The sequence below is a fragment of the Erithacus rubecula genome (genome assembly GCF_903797595.1).
Source record: "Erithacus rubecula genome assembly, chromosome: 3".
Lineage (NCBI taxonomy): Eukaryota > Metazoa > Chordata > Aves > Passeriformes > Muscicapidae > Erithacus > Erithacus rubecula.
In genome coordinates this window covers 146007065-146026110 of record NC_136689.1, presented here as the reverse complement: position 1 = coordinate 146026110, position 19046 = coordinate 146007065, and the positions used below count along the sequence as shown (strand labels likewise).

Genomic DNA, 19046 nt, shown 5'->3' with positions numbered 1-19046 from the left:
CAATGCATACAAAAAAAAAAATTTTGTAAATTTACATATATAATGTGAGTCTCTGAAGCAACCATGACAATCATAGACAAAATATACACTCCAGTTTTAAGAGTTTTCTAGAACTATCCTTGAATATACAGGATATCAAACCACTAAGGAAAGAGTAAAAGCAGCATAAAAGGCACCCTTATACTAAGATGGAAGTTCATAGTACATCTGCATTTTGTTCTTCGTATCTCAAAAAGCCAAAAGAGAGATAGAAGAAGGCAAATAGGTTGACCTCAACTACAGAAACATTTCCTAAGGCAGTGGGATTAAACATGTGTATGCTAATGCTCTTCAAGCTCAGAAAGAAGTGACTGATGTAAAGCAAGAGGTGTCTGTAGTCTGTAAGGAACAGAGGAATAAATACAGAATGATTAATTATTTTCTCATACTATTAAAATGACAAATTAAATCATAAGGATTCAAGTTTAATTAAAAACTCTGCTTTTGATCTTAAACACCATATAGATAAAATATGAAATTTAACTTTTCAGAGATGCCAACAAATTCTAATTAATGAGAAGGATAGGAAGACATCTGTGTGTTTAATAGTTTATCATCTTCAACTCAGAAAATTTCTGAGCAGCAGATTGTTGAAATAGTATCATGGCTCAGTTTTCCTGTTAATGTTCTCCCCAAGACATGCTATTGATCAGAGATTGTTAAAGAGCAGGATACAGGCTTAGGGGAACTTGTGGTTTGACTCGATGTGGTGGTACTTTCTGGTGAAAAATTTGACAACCTAGACAATTTTTGAGAGTATCTTGAACAAGTCAACGTTTTACTTTTTCAGCCATAGCACACAATTCAACAGCAGTTCTCAATCCACAGTGTTTCAATTCCTAACCATTCACTTTTCTCATTATCATGTTCATATAATTCAGGAAGTCTCAGAAGCTCTGAGTTAATGCTGCTACAAATTTGGGTAACAGGATAGAATTAATACCAGGATAACTAAGATAGAACCAGTACAATTTAGAGGGACATGCACTGTATTTCAAAGCAAATTAACCACAAAAACAAAATCTACTAAGTTGTGAATAATTAACTTATCTCTGCAAAATAAAAGCAGCCTTTATAGGAAAGGTTGTTATCTAAGTCTCCTGGAGATCTTGCTACAAGCACTGAAGCGTTTAAGAGCCATCCACAGAGACTCAGTATCAGTCAACTCTAGGCCCTTCATGAAGGGAACAAGCCATACAAGGTAAAACAGAAAATGGAAAGTACCATCCAAATATTCTACTCAAAGTCTGAGCAGAAATTCATAAAACTCCTTTATAAAACACTGCTCAATTTAATTTTAATACTGCTGAAGTTTTTAAACATCGCCTTCCCTTTCCTCAGCTGAAATCGAAGTTTTCTGACTCACATTCTGGAGCAATAACATGATGCTTCAACTCATTAAGTACCTGGTCCCTATCAAATCCTGCATCACAAACTTTCATTATCTGCCTTTGGTTTTATACTTCATCACAGGGCTCACAAAAGCAACATCCAAGACAGCACAACACATTACACCCATGTATTATATGCACTTGAGGAGTACATCTACTATTCTGCTGTGTGCATTTTCATTTTTCTACACAAAGTATCTTTTCAACCAACATACTGTTCTATTCCATTTTAATTCCATTATTAATAAAAAGAAATAAAAAATACTTTAAAAACTGCACAAAAAGTATTAAGTAGGGTTTCTTCAAACTCAGTTAGAAGCTTCCTAAGAATGGTCGAAATTATTCTAACAATTAATCCACAAAATCAAAGCCCAATACAAACAAGCCCACTGATTATGGAAAGCCTGAGACTCCACTACAGTCAAACCAAAGCTCATGAACCAGTTGGAGATCTTTCTTCTCACTAGTGAGACACTAGAAACAGATGCCTTTGAAAGTCCCAACTCAAACCACTCTGATTCTATGCCACCCTAAACTCACCAACTGTCTTTAAGTTTCAGGAGAGAAGTGACATGCCTAGGTCAACTCTTTATGCATCAGCTTGACTCAAATTAAATGCCCATATTACTGAAGAAAGAGCACTGGTGGTCTATGCACTGCATGTGCATTGCTTACTGGGCCAAAAACCACAGCACAGACACAGAAAAGCAGCAGCTCCATTCAGTTTTATACCGAGGTGTGTGTACATTTTTGTATTGATGTGTGTGAATATATCCTGACACAGAAGGTAAAAAGTAAGGTTAGTACAGAACAGAAGCCCAGTTGCAGACTCCATCCACATCTTAATTGTTAGCACATGTTAAGACACATCCCAAAATGACCATCTGTCTCTACAGTCTTTCATTTTAATTTATCCCAGCCCATCTTCCTAAAAGGCTGAGTGGTACTCAATGAACTGCTTTTTAAAACGTTTTCAGTCTGCTTTCATTATAAACTTCTAGTTTGAATATTTTTCCTTCCTGTTAAAACTACAGGCTACTCAAATCCTGCATTGAAAACAGAAATATGACATTTTCTTTTGCCATTTTATGAGACTCTACTATAACTCAGAATTTTACAATATAAATTAATTTACCTGGGACCCTGTAAAAAATAATAGGATGACCTATCAGAGTTAGGATCTTCCATTAAGGTTAAGTGTCCAGTATGCCAGTGTTCTGTAAAGTTTCTTATGGCCAATTAATACATTCAATTGCCTTCACATGGAGACCTCAGTATTCTCTGAATTCAGCCAGGCTACTCGACTTCAAGGCAAGTTCTGAGAAATTAAGAAATTCCAATTACTGGTTTGTGGAAAACATGCTATGTGATTTTTTTTATTACCCCAGAAAAATTCATTAACTAGACAGGGACAAACCCAGTACTCTACTATTCAGCTGACCAAGAGACAAAGATTTCTTTTTCCTGCAATTGCTTTTCACATACAGGAAACACAGTAAAAGTACTTCCAGCATATATGAGCAATAGTTAAAAATTCACACTATCAAACTCTAGTATTTTATTTAACTCATCTACAGCTGTTTAGAGAGTGATCTAATCTTGATTTAAAAACTTTCAACTGTGGTCAAGCTTTAACTTCATTTGCAAATTCTTCCAGCAGAAGCACCATAAACTCCCCAAATGGTGGAATTATCCAGCAGGTTGGTAATCCAGTCCATAATGATTGGGAAGTCCTTGAAGCACAGCACTTCACTCACTGACATACAGGAATTACATTGGGTGTTTCCTGCACCTAGTAACAGTCACTACAGGTGCATCTACTTACTTTTAAAGCCTCAGGCCAAGTTCCAGCTCTACTTAATGCAGCTTTATGATGAACAAAGTTCAGGTTTCTTCCTCTACCACAAGATTATAGGTTTGTTTCAAATTAGAGAGTCATATAGCAACTTGATGAGAGAATGATACTCCAAAATGTCCTGTTGAGTAAGTCCAAATCACAGCCTGCTGGATTAACTTTTGGCACATGGAGAGAGGTCCAGGTGCAACAAGAGGCAAAATCACTATCAGAGAAGAGGCATCCATCCAGATATCTTTGTACACATTGTACTTGTGCTTTCAGCATACTTCAACTATAAGCAAAATGTCAGCACTCCACCAGGAGCTTCCCAGTTTGTGCCATGAACCAATCAATGATCCCATGCTAATCCCCAAGTCTGTAATTGTTTCTCAGGTTTATAATATGAACTATGCTCTGCACCAGCTACGTTGTATTAACTCCTCATTTCCCTTTGCTTTTCTTACAGTGAACACACAGGGATTGAGTCCAAGAAACAGCTGCATTGCTGTAAAAACAACCACACTATACCATGCTCACTGCAAGACAAATGAGACAGTTTTAATAAGTACTTGTCAATTTTATTGATGATCTAATGGCATACATTCCTCTGGACCCAAGCAGCACCATTACTTGTAGGAACAAGTTACATGTCATGAAGCAATAGAGATTATGACAGAAAAAAATAAGGCAGGACAGCTCTTTATTGTTACCATCAAAAGGCAGCAATAGAGAACAAAAAGTAAATCAAATAAAATTGAAAAGGAATACACAAAAAGGGAGAAAATTGCTTTGTATGCAACCAGGTTTGGCCTTCCACACACACATTAATGCTATGGAAAAATACCCACGATTTTGTAAGACTCAGAGAAACATGAATTGCTTTCATATTTACAATATGCACAATATTCACTGATTCATTTTAAAGGAAGCTGCTTTGCTGCAACTTGTTGCCTAATTAAATAGGATGAGAAAAACAGGAAGCTGTACTAAACTACAAGAGTTCAGCAAATATAGCAGGCTTTGCTGAAGCAAAGCAACACCATTACAGCTGTTTAAACCACAGAAAAAAAACATTTTTGAAAAATCTGCCCTAGACATGGTGGAAAAAAGCAAGCAAGGAAGCATATGGAGCACTTCAAATGAAATGGGGAGACAGGGAAGGGCAGGAAGTGAATCTGAGGGTTTAAGTCAGCAGCAAAGAGCTTCATTAAACCTGAAAAGTGACAGCAAAGAAAAAATGATATTTCTTCTCATGTTTTCTCTGCCAGTTTAAACAAGGTCTCCTTCCAAGCACTTCCTGTGAAAGCTTGGCAACAAAACTGCCACCAGAGGATTATAAACATTTTTAAAAAGGAGGGTTTAGAGAGATCTCTTTCCTTATAACTGTACTAGTGAGCAGACAATATTTGAGCACTTGGGCTTTTGCAGGTGACCCCAACACAAAATATTTTACTTCCCTGTATGTTGAATCACATCACCTAAGGAACACCACCATTTCCTCCAAATCTGCGAGCAGACAGTTCTGGTGTCACAACACAGAAAAATACTTTAAGTAGGTCTTTACATCAAAGAGCCTCTTTAGGCTTCTTTCATCTCTCTCTGAAGGAGGCTAGAGGTGGGGGAAGAAAAACTACAGCCAATCAAATGGGCAACAACAAAAAAAAAAACCCACCATAAAACATCCCCTAAAAATGATACCATTTTAAGTGCTGTGGCCATGACAATATACTAGAAAACTTTATATATATATCCATTTGCCTTGCAAAAGAATCAAAATTTTATTGTTTTACCCAAGTAGCTTTTTCCAAATCAAATCATAAAAGCTTAATTTTGGCAAAGGCTCATATGAAGAGAAATTTGCAAAATAAATCAAAGCATCATTTATAAGATTTGGAAAATGTAGTGTGTAAGACCAGTTTTGTAAAAACAAATAGCTCTGTCAAAACATTTAAGGCAACTTCATTCAACTTTCTCTTTCAAGTTAAAACTAACTTATTGTCTGCTATAAACTCATTGTCTGTTTTAATACATTTCAACTTTATGACTAACACAGATAATATAAATATTTTCTAAGATAAGATATTGGATTTGACAATAGACATATTCAGGATATGCCATTTGCCTTGTTATAGCATCATCACTCTTCATTTTTCTCCACAATTTTGACACTGAGGAAAGGACACTACAAAGCCAAAACACAACCAGCAACATCAGTGTATCTTAGATTTAAGCCACCTTCTTAAAAATTCTTATTTAAAAATCATACATTCCCACTGATTTCCCAAACACCATCACCATTGTATATTACATTATTAAGAACACAGGGATGGACCATCATGGTCACACCTACTTACAATGTGGCACAGCCTGGCACAATTTGCACACTGTTACACTTATCCTGGCATCATTCAATTTTTTTAAAATTCAACAGCTTCATAAACTGACAGCAAACAGTTTTTGAGGGTTGTAAATAGGAACTCTGTCACCTGAACAAAAACATCCTAAGTCTGTTTTAACATCACCATAACATTTTTCTAACAGCTGAATTCATTTTCTTGCTACACACAGCACAGAACAGCTCAACTACTTTCACTGTGAGGTACTTTCAAGACTGTTCCACTGACATGTAGAAGTATTAATTAAAATAATTTTGTTTGTTTTGCATGAGGACCACATTAATGTACTTTGATTGTCACATTTTTATGTCACCAGCCTTGACTTCTGTAAGGCAGAGGACACAGTCACACACAACATCCTTGTCACTCAGAGAGACACAGGCTTGATGGATGAATTATTTGATGGACAAGAAATTGGCTCAATGATCACATCCAAAGAGCTTGGATCAAAGGCTCAACTTCCTGCACCTGGCTCCAGGTAATTCCCTATATCAGAAGGTTAGGGAATGATTGAGAGAAGCAGTGGGGAGAAGACCTTGAGGATTCTAGTGGTCAAAAAAAAAAAGAAAAAAAAAAAGAAATCAGACATGAGCCAGCAATGTGCAGCTGCCAGTTGTATCAAATTGTCCTCTACTCTGCCTGGAGTGCTGTGTCCAGCTCTGGGGTGCCCAACATAAGAGGGACATGGACCTGTTGGAGTGAGTCCAGAGGAGGGTCACAAAGATGGTCAGAGGGCTGGAGCTCCTCTGCTATGAAAGCAAACTGAGGGCACTGGGTTGTTAAGTCTGGAGAAGAGAAAGCTCTAGGGAAACCTTATAGCACCTTCCAGTACCTAAGGGAGTTTACAACAGAGCTGCAAAGAGACTTTTAACAGGAGCATGTAGTGATAAGGCAATGGGGAATGGCTCCAAACTGAAACATAGTAGGTTTAGATCAGCCATTAGGGAAAAAACCCCATATTCTATGACTTTAGAAAATGAAGTTTTAAAACCTAATCAAAATAGGATATCTAAATCCTAGTTTGATCTCATAATAAGACACAACTCTCCCAAAAATAAAACCTGCTATATTTTACTCTTTCCTGCCTCCCCATCCCTAATAAGTTTTTTCTGAAGTGCTACGAGAAATATTAAGTTTTGTATTAAGGACACTTCTTGAACTGTATTTTTCTCTTCAGTCCAAAATTCTTGCTTTGAGAATGAAAAAAAAGATAATTTACTTGAAAAGTAAAATATATTCTAAGAAGAAAGGAAATTAATGTAATAAATTCAAGGTGAGAGCTCTAGAATTCAAAATTCAAATCACCTTCCTACAAAGAATAGTTACTAATAGAAATTAATCCAGCAAAGACATAGTTAAACCATAATATAGTTATAACTTTACAGAATAAATTAGCTGACTTTCTAGAAGTACAGATTGATAATTTAAAAATAATTATATAATTTTCGAACATTCAATAACTATTCAAACTATTCCTAAAAATCATACAAACCCCGAAATTTGATAAGCTTTTTCAACTACACTTTTGCAGAATAGTAGTATCCCATTTCCTCTATTAAAGCAGTTTTTCACTGAAGGATAAGAAAAATATCAATTTTGCTTACACTGGTTTTATTAGGTTTAAATGTTCCATTTTTCCAAGAATAAGCTCACTGTAAACTTCTACCTGAAAACACAAACACATTCATGAAACTAAACAACCACTTTACTCTGCCTCTTTATGTCCTAAAAGATTAAATCAGGCAGTCCAAACAATTTTAAGGATCCTACTTCTACAGTCAAGTGGAGTTTTGAATGTCTCTGAGGATAAGAGGTTTCACATTCTCTCTGAGCATTCGTTCACCAGACTCATGGCTCAAAACAAACAAGCCCCCCAAATAATAATAATGAACCACAAATACACCCCCTCAAAACCTTCTCAAAACTAATCAGAATTTCTGCTTTATCAGTTTCCTCTCTTACATACACTACATACTTGAAGAAATCAATATGACCACAGAATATGATTTATGATTTAGTCTCTTGACTAAGGTTGAAGAAGTCTAGTTTCCCCTCATTAAGTGATGTGCTCTAGGCTCTTAATCATCTGGGGATCCTCACCTGGACTTGTGGCAGTCTATAATTTCTTTCATGTATTGGTGAACCCCAAACACAGTACTTTAGATGTGGTATCACAGTTGCTGACAGAGGGGAAGAGCCACTATTTTCTGGCTGCAGGGTGCACTTTAACACAGCCCAGTACATGGCTGGCTTTTGTCACTGTGAACCCACACTCAACCACTCATCCACCTGAGTTCAAGGTTCTTCTCAGAAAACTGTCACCTGGCCAGCCTGTACTGCTGCACATGGCAGCTCCATCCATCCTGGGGACAGGATTTCACATTTCTCTTCAATGAGTCACACAAGGCTCCTGCTGTATCAGGCCACTTCTCCAGGTCCCACTGAAGGGTGACTGCTGCCAGCACATTGAACAACTTGGTATTGTCCAAGTAAACTCGATGAGATCACACTCAAGCCCACCACCCACACAATTAAAATAGTTCTAATCCCAACACTGATCCTGGAAGGCCCTGGTGCCACTTGCAACCTGCTGCCAGCTGGACTTTGCTTCATTGATCCCCACCCTCTGGGCTTGGAACCCAGTCCATGTCCCACCCATCCTGCAGATCCCTTACCTGGTCCATCTCTCACCAGCTTGCACAGAAGGCTCCCAGAGCACACCTTGTCTAAGGTCTGACAGTCCTACAGACTGTTCCTTAGCAGGAAGTTACCTCCAGCACCATACTGATTTTTAGCTCTTAACCAAGAAATTAAAACACTCTACTGGCATCCTAAGTTTCTATTTCTGCATTAGAAAGAATTTTATATTTCTTTTGTTAAGAAATGTAACAAGAAGGATAAAACAAGAAAGGTCAAAATAGAGGTGGTTATTTAAAGCAAGAAAAAGCATACACTTTCCAGTTTAATCATAGCACAACTTCAGGCCTCTCCTTTCATCACTGACTAAAGGGACAAGAAGACTGTGTGTACCCACATACACATCTGTGTGTGTAAAGGGGGCAATGAGATCCTTATAGCATTTTGTTGCTTTTTCACAGGATCATTAAAGGAATGGTTGGTTTTCCATAATCACCACAATCAAGCCCACTGTACTCCAAAATGTTTGTCACAATGCTTATACAAAACCTCAGCATTAGCCCACTGATAGCAATATTTACCACCCATTATATATACATATAGATAAATAACACACATCAACACTCTCTTTAGAAATATAAAATAACTGTTTGTTGCACTTCTCAGCAGGGAGACTTCCAGCTGCACTCCCTCAGGAAAGGAAACTCATGCTATTATCTTAGGGGTTTTCCTTTGTACTCACCAATAAACTTTGGACCTTTTGGCCAGTATCAAACAAACCTGGCTGAACAGTCTCTAAGAGAAGTACCAAAATATGCTACTAACTGGACTCTGGAAAGTTTCCCATGAGATATAAAAACACTATTAGCTGAGAGCCCTTTTTTAAGAACATGCTTATATTGCCTACCTTTGCACTTGAAACAATAGTGATAATTAGCATTCTAGGCTTGATTCTGACTAATGGGTTTATTACAAGGCACTATTCCATTCAAAATGAGATGTTACAATCTTTCTCACAATTATCCTCTGTAAGTTTGCTTCACATCTGCTGTTAAAAATTATTAACAACCATCTTCATTCGTACTGTTACAAATCACAAAGACAGTTAGGAAAATTGAGATTTACTCTTTGTAGCAAGAAAAATACTGGAAATTAAATCAACCAATCTCATTCTGTTCTGAATCATTCAGAAGCGCAGTCCTTCAGCGACACCCTGCTGAAATGCAAACATGGCTTTATGGGTTGTTTCCCCCTCTCTGTTTTCTTCAAAGTATTTTTTATTGCTTTTTAACTACAGAAGGTATCTCCACAGGACTCAAATCTAAACATTAAACTCAACTTTAAGTCATGTCACTTTAAGTGTCCCCCCTCCATCGGGGCCAAGTTCCCATGACTACATGGTACACACTCTGTCAGGGTTTATTGCACAGCATACTGAACAGGGTGCACCAAAGAGCACTTTCACAGCTTCCTAACTGATGGGTAAACACGAAGAAGCCTGTTGGGAGCTCAAAACAAGAAGCAGTACTTCTCAAAAAAAACCATAGGAGGCACCAAATGCAGTAAATACTTTCAAAAATATGCCTAAAATGAATACAAATTCTCAAAAGGCAAAGCTAATTCATCTGCCATGACTGAAACTTTGAGCTACCTGTGAGTGTTTCTTATTTTTCCTCACATCAGTCACATTTAAGTAAAAGGAGATTGCCTGCTTATTACAGCCAAATGCTTTGACTACTGTCAAATGAAGGGTAAAACTGATTACACACTAAATGAACAAATACTGTAGCATGCAAATACAACAGCATCCTCAGCTGCATTTTAAATACAAGACACTGCTGTCAACTGCACCTGTATCACTTTTTCAGTATTGTGATCAGGAGTCACCCATGTGCTCTCACTGTGGCCTCTGTATTTCAGAATTCTCACATACCCATCTTTACATCTCTGTTGCAATTTGTCATTCAATGCAAAAGCAGCAATTATCCCAAGTTTTATTAACTATACAAATAAACTTTCCTAATCTGTTATTTTTAAGACAGTTTGCTATCAAAAGCATATTTCTTCAAAAACTGAAGATTGCTCATTGTCTGCTACATTTAAAAAAAACAGCTCTGAAGTACAAAGCTCTCTATGATGAAGACTGCTTCTAACTTCCATAAGTAATAGTTTATAAGGCTAGGAAAAGCTGGGTTTAAGTCTAGTGCTGCTGGAGTTCCCTGGATTCAACTCCTAAATATAAAAATATATTTTAATAATAAAATGAAGAAATACAAAGAATAGGATCTTAAAATTATATAGAAGTGATACTTCAAAAGAAATTAAGTGATATAAACTTTTCTATTATTTCTCTCTCTTGACACATTTACAAAATAGATCCTACCCATTATCACAGTCAAGTTAATGAATAAAGTCTGTGCATAATACCAACAACAGTTGATTCAGAATGGAAAGGCTCCTGTTCTTGTGCATGGATTCATCTGCCTCCCTTGACAGAATACTTGGTCACTGGAAAAGGGTCTTGTGATGGAAAAGGATCTTCTGGTGGAAAAGTGTATGAAATCACCACAGATGATCTGATGTTATACAAGTTTCAGTGCTATACAAGTTTCAACAAAATTATACAGAGGAAAAATGCTGTCCCCTCACTCTCATGCCAAAAGTCCTTCCTCACAGCAGAATAAGAAATATATGCATAAACTGAAGCCCAAAGGGAAAGCTACATATGGGAAACTGTGAAAATGATTCATACAGACCACATTTTGAAAGAAAATTTTAAAAGGCAAAATAAAAAAAGTAACAACCCCATACTTTCCCTTTTCCCGTATCTAATTTTAGAGACGTATCCATGGAATGAAGAAGAACATGAGAAATCTCCTTTCAAGCTATGTTAGATTATACCAGACTTGCACACAAAACGTGTGTGAGGCTGAGCAGGAGTCAGACAGTTGTTCTTTTACTGATGTGTATGCACACATCTGTTGTAGGACTTAGACTGACATACAGCTGTGCTCAGACACATCAGCACAGTGAAAAACAAAATAGCCAATAATCATTGCAGGAACAGAGTTATGCTGTTTATTTTTGTTTGTTTTTTAATTAAAAAATAAAATATAAAAATTAAAATTTGAAAAAAAGAAAAAAAAAAACCTATCTGAAAGCAAAACATAAACATACGTGCAGCAAATGTAATTGTCAAAAAGCAGATTTTGAGTTTTCAGCTTCTCACTCAAGTGCAAAGGAAAGAAAGAAATAATGTTAATCATTAAAGATGTTCAAGTATTACAAAAGTACAACAGTAAAACAGGCATTAAACTGCAAAATAAGCATCAGACACAACTGAAGCCATTCTTCATTTTATCATCAGCTTCTAGCTGTCGCTTCGTATCTACCAGCCAGACAACTGAGAATTTAAATATTTAAGCTTAAACTCTGTCTCCAGACAGTCCTGTACAACATCTGCTACTTTAGGAGAAAGACTCAGAACTGCCTGGTCATGATAACTGAGCTATCCCTTGAGTGCAAAGATGTTCTTTCAGCTGGAGCTGGGACACAGCAGAATGATAATCAAGACAGTCTTGTGGTGATCCCACATGTGCACTACTTATTCTCAGAACAGATGTCATCATTCTCTAAAAATTCCAAATAGCTCACAAAGTAATATTAACTCAATGATTAAAATCAACTTTTCAAAATCTATTTGAGTAATACAAATCATGGAGCTTCTGTGGATATAAAAGCATGTCTAGACAGAACAAAGCAGAGGCTGTATTTTAAGAGACTATCAATAATCTGTCTGCATTTACCATTTAGGCTTTTTTCTTGAAAAAAAGTAATTAACCATCCATTTGCATATGCAATAATTCCCTCTTCATATGTTCATTATAGATTCCTATAATGATTTGGATCAGAAGAGACCTTGAAGAGCATCTAGTTCCATCCCCTGCCACGGGCAGGGACACCTTCCATTAGACCACACTGCTCAAGATCCCATCCACACTGGCCTTGAACACTTCAAGGGATGGGGCATCCACAGCTTCTCTGGGCAGCCTGTTCCAGTATCTCACCACTCTCACAGTACAGAATTTCTTCCCTATATCTAATTCAGTTTAAAGCCATTCCCCCTTGTCCTGACACTCCAACGTCCCTCTCCAAATCTCTTGCAACCACCTTCAGGCCCTGGGAGGCTGCTCTAAGGTTTCCACAGAGCCTTCTCTTCCACAAGAACTCCAATCCTCTCAGCCTTTCTAAAGAGGAAAGGTGCTGCATTATGAAAGACATTTCAGCTTGTAGGTGAGACATATGTTAAAAATATCTTTTTTTGCACAAATGTAAGATTACGCTGAAGAAATCAACAGAGAAGAGTACAGACTGAAAATTCTCTCAAACTCAACCTATAGTACAATATTGGTTATTTCTGCCTCAATGAGTTTGAGAAAAAGCCCTATTATTTTAGCAATAGAATGAACTTTAAAATGTGTGTTTACTTGAGGGAATTACATAACATTCACGCTCTAAAAAATATAATAAAACAATCTCGCAGTTTTTGGTAATTACTGTTACAGATGCCTAGCTAGAAATATGGCAGGGTATTTTTTTTTTTTTTTATCTGGTATGACTGGATGGCAAAAATTTAAACTTGGTCTCTTAAAAGTAAAAAGACCTTGCAAATCTCTAAGTTTCAGTAGTTGCAAACAATGTGGCATGAAACCTTCCTATCAATAAACTGCTATAGAGCAGCAGGTTCTTACTACTGTGTTTGCTAATAATACCATAGATTTAAATAAAGTTTGGGTGGAGGATGTTGTTTTGTTTTGTCTTTAAATTTCTTAATAAACTGAGAACAGAGAAGTCTTTTGGAGGAGCAGTTCCTCCATGGTTCTCATTTTGTGAGGTAGGCCTTTGTGTTTTCCTGGACCTTCCACTAAAAACTTACTGAATGCAAACTATCAGAGTCAGTAAACATGTCTGCTCTGATTTTTCAGCTGAAACTTGTTCCAAAATTGCATTTAACTGGATCCAAAATCTTCTCTGAAAATGGCTTTAATTATAATAGGGAAAGAGTTGTAACTAGGAAATAATATGTAGCAATCACCCAGCTGAACAGACTGCCCTTCTACTGATGGATAAGCAAGTGAGAAAATCAGCAAAAGAGTTCATCACCTCTTGTTATTTCAGAAAAGTTGTTAGTTGTGATGCAGGGACAGTAAGTTCACAATTTTTTAATAACTTCAGGGGACTAGGTTAAGGCATCCACACACAAAACCATTTCTTTTTTACCACATTCTTTATGAAAAGGTGTTTCTGATCTGAGCTACAATAGGAATTACACTGGACTGAGAGGCTGGGACACAGAGCTAACTTTCATTAAATCTTGTTAATTTCCCTTCCATTTCTGTTCAGAAAATAGCTTCAGTTTGCAACCATACTTAGAATAAAGAAAATAATTAGTTAATCCAAAAACCATAGTCACTGAGGTAGGTGCAGATTGTGCTGAATTAAATTATCTGTAAAATAACGACCTAAGATGCTTCAGGCAGCAGCGCCATAACAGCACAGAGCCTGACACTGCCTGCAAAAGCTCAGCCAGCTCCAACCCAGATGCAACCCTCAGCTAAAAATCAAACAGCTGCAAGGGTGGAATGACCCCTCTGCCTCAACACAGCAGGCTCAACACCGAAGTTCAGGAGCTGCTTGAGGAGCTCTTAGGTCATCCACAACACATCAACAACAGCAGAAGGTACAGAACACACACCTCAACCACACATTTTCAATCCTGTGTTTCACAGAACTCACTGCTTTAGGTAAGTAGGTGTACAGAAACCAAGCCAGCTTGAAAGCAGCAGCAGCAAAACTCTGTCCTCACTGTAATTGTAGCTTGCATACACAAAGACTCCAAAGGAGCTTTTGCTAGCCACATCCTGACTGTCTGCATTTCCCCATGCAAATTAATAACTATAAATTTGAGAGAGTTGCAGATTTTTTGCACATGTAACAGTAGAGCTTGTTTAAATCTTGTTTCCCACCAAATAAAGCTTTTTTGTATCTACAGATAGCAAAATAATATGGAAAACGAGTCCGGTTTAAACTGCAATCAGTTTTAACAGGGCACATACAACAGTTATACAAACAAAAGAAATTCAAAGAGCAACACAAGCACCAGAAGCACCCAACATTCTTTATTCCTCTGATTTAATGCTGTCAAATCTGACATAAAAACTTCTGAAATGCACACAGTCCACACAAATAGTTCAGAACACTGTGTATTTATCTGCTGTATTTTGTTTCTCTTTGGGCAAGCATTATCACATTCAGCCCGCATTGATGTATCTCCCAAACCATGAAAGCATTACACTGTATTCTTATCCTAGAAGTAAGTCTCCAGTGATGACAAAATATGTATTTTTACTTAACCCTATGCATGCTGTCAGCTGCACTAATAAGCATATCAATGTATGTACCTATGCCACATAGTTAAGACCAGGGGGCAGCAATTCTGTCAAACACTAACCTAACAGGTTGATTTTTGACAAATCTACCAGTGGCCATGGCTTAGTTACAAGAGAAAAGAAAAACCAAACCAGTTACAGTTATGGAAAAGTTACAGATGTTAATCTAGGTTACATAATAAAAATAAAATGCATAATTTTAAATGTGAATTTACAATCACTCTAGTCAATGGCACTATTACAATTTTGAACAGAGACAGTTCTTCTATTAAAACTTGAGCTGATCTGAATCATGTGGAATTGTATTTCCATACCCAAGACTATCAGGCAAACACCATAATTAAATAATTAATACTCTTTCCTTGCATACCAAATGTTTTGCTCATGCCAACATACTCAGCAGAACTAAAAGACTCTATTAAATCCATCTCCTAGAAACACACTGGCTCCTGAAGAATCGACAAACACTTGATGAACTAAGTGGATAATCCAAAACAACAACTAACTGGAACCTATGCAACAGTAGCAAAAATCTGTCTTCTTTCAGCGTCATTGCGCTTGTACCTTCAAGCAAGCACAGGGCAAGAGAAGAGCTGAACACTGTCTTGTTGTAGTCATTTGGAAGACATTTCCTCATAACCACTGACCTAGTCCATAGGAAATCACTCTGGACCTCAAATAGGAAGCAGTGGACCGATATTCCCTGGAAACCAGCTCTGGAAGTTTACCCATTTTCACGGTCCTATTTCTTGACAGCAGAGCAGAGCGAACATTTAAATGATGCTCATAACAAGCATGAAAAAACCCCAGCACTGAGGCTTCAAGGTTGAAGTGCTGAGACTGTATAATCTCTTCTGCATTATTATGCTCCTCTCTTTCCACGAATTCTGTTTTCATATGACTTCCCTCACTCCACATTCATCTCTTCATCCTTACCTCATTTCTTAAACCGAATCTCCCTTGGCAGATTTCTGCAGTCAGAGTTCTGCGCTTACTCGATGTAACGAGTGGCTGGGGAAAAGCTCTACCAACGCTCCCAAACAAAACTCACCCTTCAACTTCCCTCTAAAAATCCCAACATTCACGCAATTTTTTCTACTGCAACAACTGACAACATTGAAAACACCGAGAAGTACCACAGCAACCTTAAGTTGGCTGCTTTACGCACTAATCTTTGAGACGCCAGAGCAGGAAAGCTTTCTGTAACTAGCTCAACACAAGGGCAAAGTCCCACAATTAAAAGAGCAGATTACATGCATACCAACGCCTCTGGCTCCTGTGGATTTGGGCGGGTGGTGCTGCCCCGTCCCTGATGCTCTCTCAAAGGGATACAGAAAAAAAAAAGAAGAAATAAAAAGGAACAAAAAAAAAAAAATTGAGAAAGGACAAAAACCAGGGGATGGGGTGTGGACGGTTTACCTCTTCCAGCAGCGTGACCGTGTTCCTGCAGTTCTGCAAGCGGGTGGTGAAGCTGGAGGTGGTCGGGGAGTTGTAATCCTCTGTGGTCTCGGCGATGAACTCCGACACGGTGATCTGGTCCGGCATGATCCTGCCCCACCGGTGAAGCCCAGGAGAAGCCGGGCACACGGAACCGGAGAGAGGGGAAGCCAAGTTTCGAGGAGAAGGGTGGGGGGGTCGGGGAAGAAAACGGAAAAAAAAAAAAAAAAAAAAAAAAGCAGAGGGAAGAAGATGTTAACAGCCAGCAGAGACCCGCAGCATCAAAGCACCAGAGCCGCAGAGGGAGGCTGAGGCTTCGCCCTCTACATCCAGGCTCTCCCCGGCCGCCCCCTCCTCCTCCGGGCAGGAGGTGAAGGGGGAGAGGCCCCCGCACGGCGCCCCTCGCTCGGCCCCGCCGGTGGGGAGCGCTCCCGCCGCCGCCGCCGCCTCCGAGCAGCCCAGCCCGGCCCCGCCGCGGCGCTGCGGGGAGGGCGGCGGGAGGGGAGCGGCGACCGCGCCGGGCTCAGCCCCTTTCCCCACCCGCGCCGACCCCCCCACGCCCCCCGGCCGGCTCCGCTCCCGCCCGCGCCGAGCACTGACTTGTGCGGGCTCGGGCTGCGCCCCCCGCGCGGGGAGGCGGGGCCGGGCCGGGCGCGGCGGGGCGCGGCGGGGCCGCGCTCACGGGCACGCGCCGCCCGCCGCCGCTGCGCGCGGCAGGGAGGAAACGGCTCCGCGCAGGCGCGGCCGCCGCTCCCCTCCCCCGGCCCCGCGGTTCCTCAGGGGGGAGGCTGCCACTCTTTCGTTTTCTTGTCATAAAAAAGGGCTTTTTGGTGGAAGCTGACAAGGTCGGAGGGTGCTGGGCTGCAGTTCTGTCCCTAAGCGCGAAAATGAGCTTCCCGTGCCTTGTGGCAGCGGGAGCGACCGTGCCCGCCTCGGGCTGCGGGTCCGCTCCGGGCCAGGAGCCCCCAGGGCGAGCCGGGGTCTGTTGCTGCTGGTTCCCCTTCCTCAGCCCGTCACAGCCGCTCGGAGCCATCCGCCGGTGATGCACAGCCGAGCATTCCTGCAGCCGCCGCTGAGGGAGCCGTGCCTCTCGGCAGTCTTGGCCGCGTAGGTTTTACGCTCCTTACACTTAGTTAATTTTTAAGAAGTCCTGCTATGATTCAGAGAAGCCCTTGAAGTTGGTGCTGCCGATTTTGCGTTACCAGTTCTGCTCCTGAGCCTTTCCAGAGCGCAGCTGTGTCAGTGCTGCCGTGGCCGGGTGGCACAGCCCCGGACCCGGCCCTCGGGTTTGCAGCCCTGTGTAGTAGTATTTCTGAATAGTTAACGTGTCCTTTATCCATTATTGCTTCCTGTAACCCAGGGAACTGACAGACAGCTCTAATGATTTTTATCTTTTTCCTTTTTTTTTTTTTTTTTAAGCTTACGTTTGGGGTCCCATATGTTCCTTTCTAAAGAAGGCTAAGTCTCAGGAGGCTCAAGTAATTGTGGTCATCTGCTGCATTAGTGTGATTTATTTAGTCATACTATGTGATTTCCTCCTCCTTGTATTTGGGATTCTCTCCACAGAAGCTGAGCCATTCAGGAATGGGAAATATTCTCAAATCTGAACAATTAAGAATGAGCAATAGTATATGGCTGCATCCATTCCAAAGGATTTTGTGTTCTCTGTATAAGTACCTACCACGTTACAATGCAGTTAGGCTTGTACATGGTTTTGTATGTAATTCTAATTAAATGCCTGTGCAACTCAAAAACAGTTGACAGCATCACCTAAAAACTGCAGTACCTGAATAGGGATGAAAAGGAGATACCTGATTTGAATATATCCATATAAAAGTATTTCTCTACAGTTCTGTCAGCAAAAATATGACCAATACTCCAGAGCAGTGGTCCTGCCTGAACATGTGTCTGTGATTTCATTGCCTTAGTGGAAGCCCTCCATATGGCCATGTGATTGCTGCTGCTGCTGCTGCTGCTGCTTCACGTGATGCAGCTTTCTGGCACAAAGGCTCTGAGCTCGTACAGATGATTGTTAAACGTCATGAGACTCTGAAAGGTAGAGTAGGCAAGAGGAGGAGGAAGCCAAGAAAAGAACTGTGTGGGAGTTGCACTGAAAGATGGATTTGAGTAAAAAAAAAAATGAAGCAGTGAAGAAGCAGCGGGAGAGGCAGGAAGAAAATCAATTGATGATCGTGTTCATGAGAGCAGTGGAGGAGGAAGAGAGACCAAGAAGATAAAAATGGCTGGTGGCATCAAAAGCAGTATGGAAAGGAAATTAAAGAACTGGCTGGGGGTTTTGGCCAGGGAAAAGTTGGTAACATCCAGAAGAGCTGTTTTGGCCTGGCTTGCTTGGAAACTGGATGGGTGAGGGATATGGCCCGAGGGCCAGGCAGGGTCTCTGTGGCCATCCCCTGTAATTTCCTGCTGAACATCAGTCATGGGCTGTCACACAGCTGCTCCTGGGCCAGACTGGTGGTCTGCAGGTCAGACACAATGTTCACATTAGGAAGATTCCTGATCCCTCACTGGCAGATTTCAAGTGAGGATAAATCCGTCACACTGATGGACAAACTGGTTTAATTAATTGAGTATACTCTCCTGTTAGTATTGAATTGTTCTTCTTCAGGCAGAAGTTGTTGAGCTTGACCATTAATCTCTGGATTGTAAAATAACCTAATCTGTTCTCGCAAACAAATTCCCCCAGAAGCTGTACATACTGCTAAAACCATAATTTTTTAATACTATTTTGTGAAAATTTAAACTGCAGCATTGAAGAGCATGTTCAACTAAGAGAGGGAATAGAAAGGCCAGGGAAACAGTAGCTGTGAAGAATGACAGAAGTGAAGGCAGAGCAGAGAGT

The 19046-nt window shown here is 39.9% G+C and overlaps 1 protein-coding gene across 4 annotated transcripts in view; it reads right to left on the bottom strand.

The window, feature by feature from the left end:
- ASAP1 (ArfGAP with SH3 domain, ankyrin repeat and PH domain 1) overlaps window positions 1-19046 on the bottom strand; it is a 144305-nt gene that overhangs the window by 98688 nt on the left and 26571 nt on the right. For 2 of the 4 annotated variants that reach the window (XM_079301135.1, XM_079301137.1), the window contains exons 1-2: window positions 16787-16893; window positions 16169-16298 (exon numbers count right to left, since the gene is read on the bottom strand). In XM_079301135.1, coding sequence (XP_079157261.1) covers window positions 16169-16294 — 126 coding nt within the window. In that variant the 5' untranslated portion in view covers window positions 16295-16298; window positions 16787-16893. Of the gene's footprint in view, window positions 1-16168; window positions 16299-16786; window positions 16894-19046 lie in introns of those variants that run through there. The other 2 variants (XM_079301136.1, XM_079301134.1) reach the window with 1 other exon arrangement.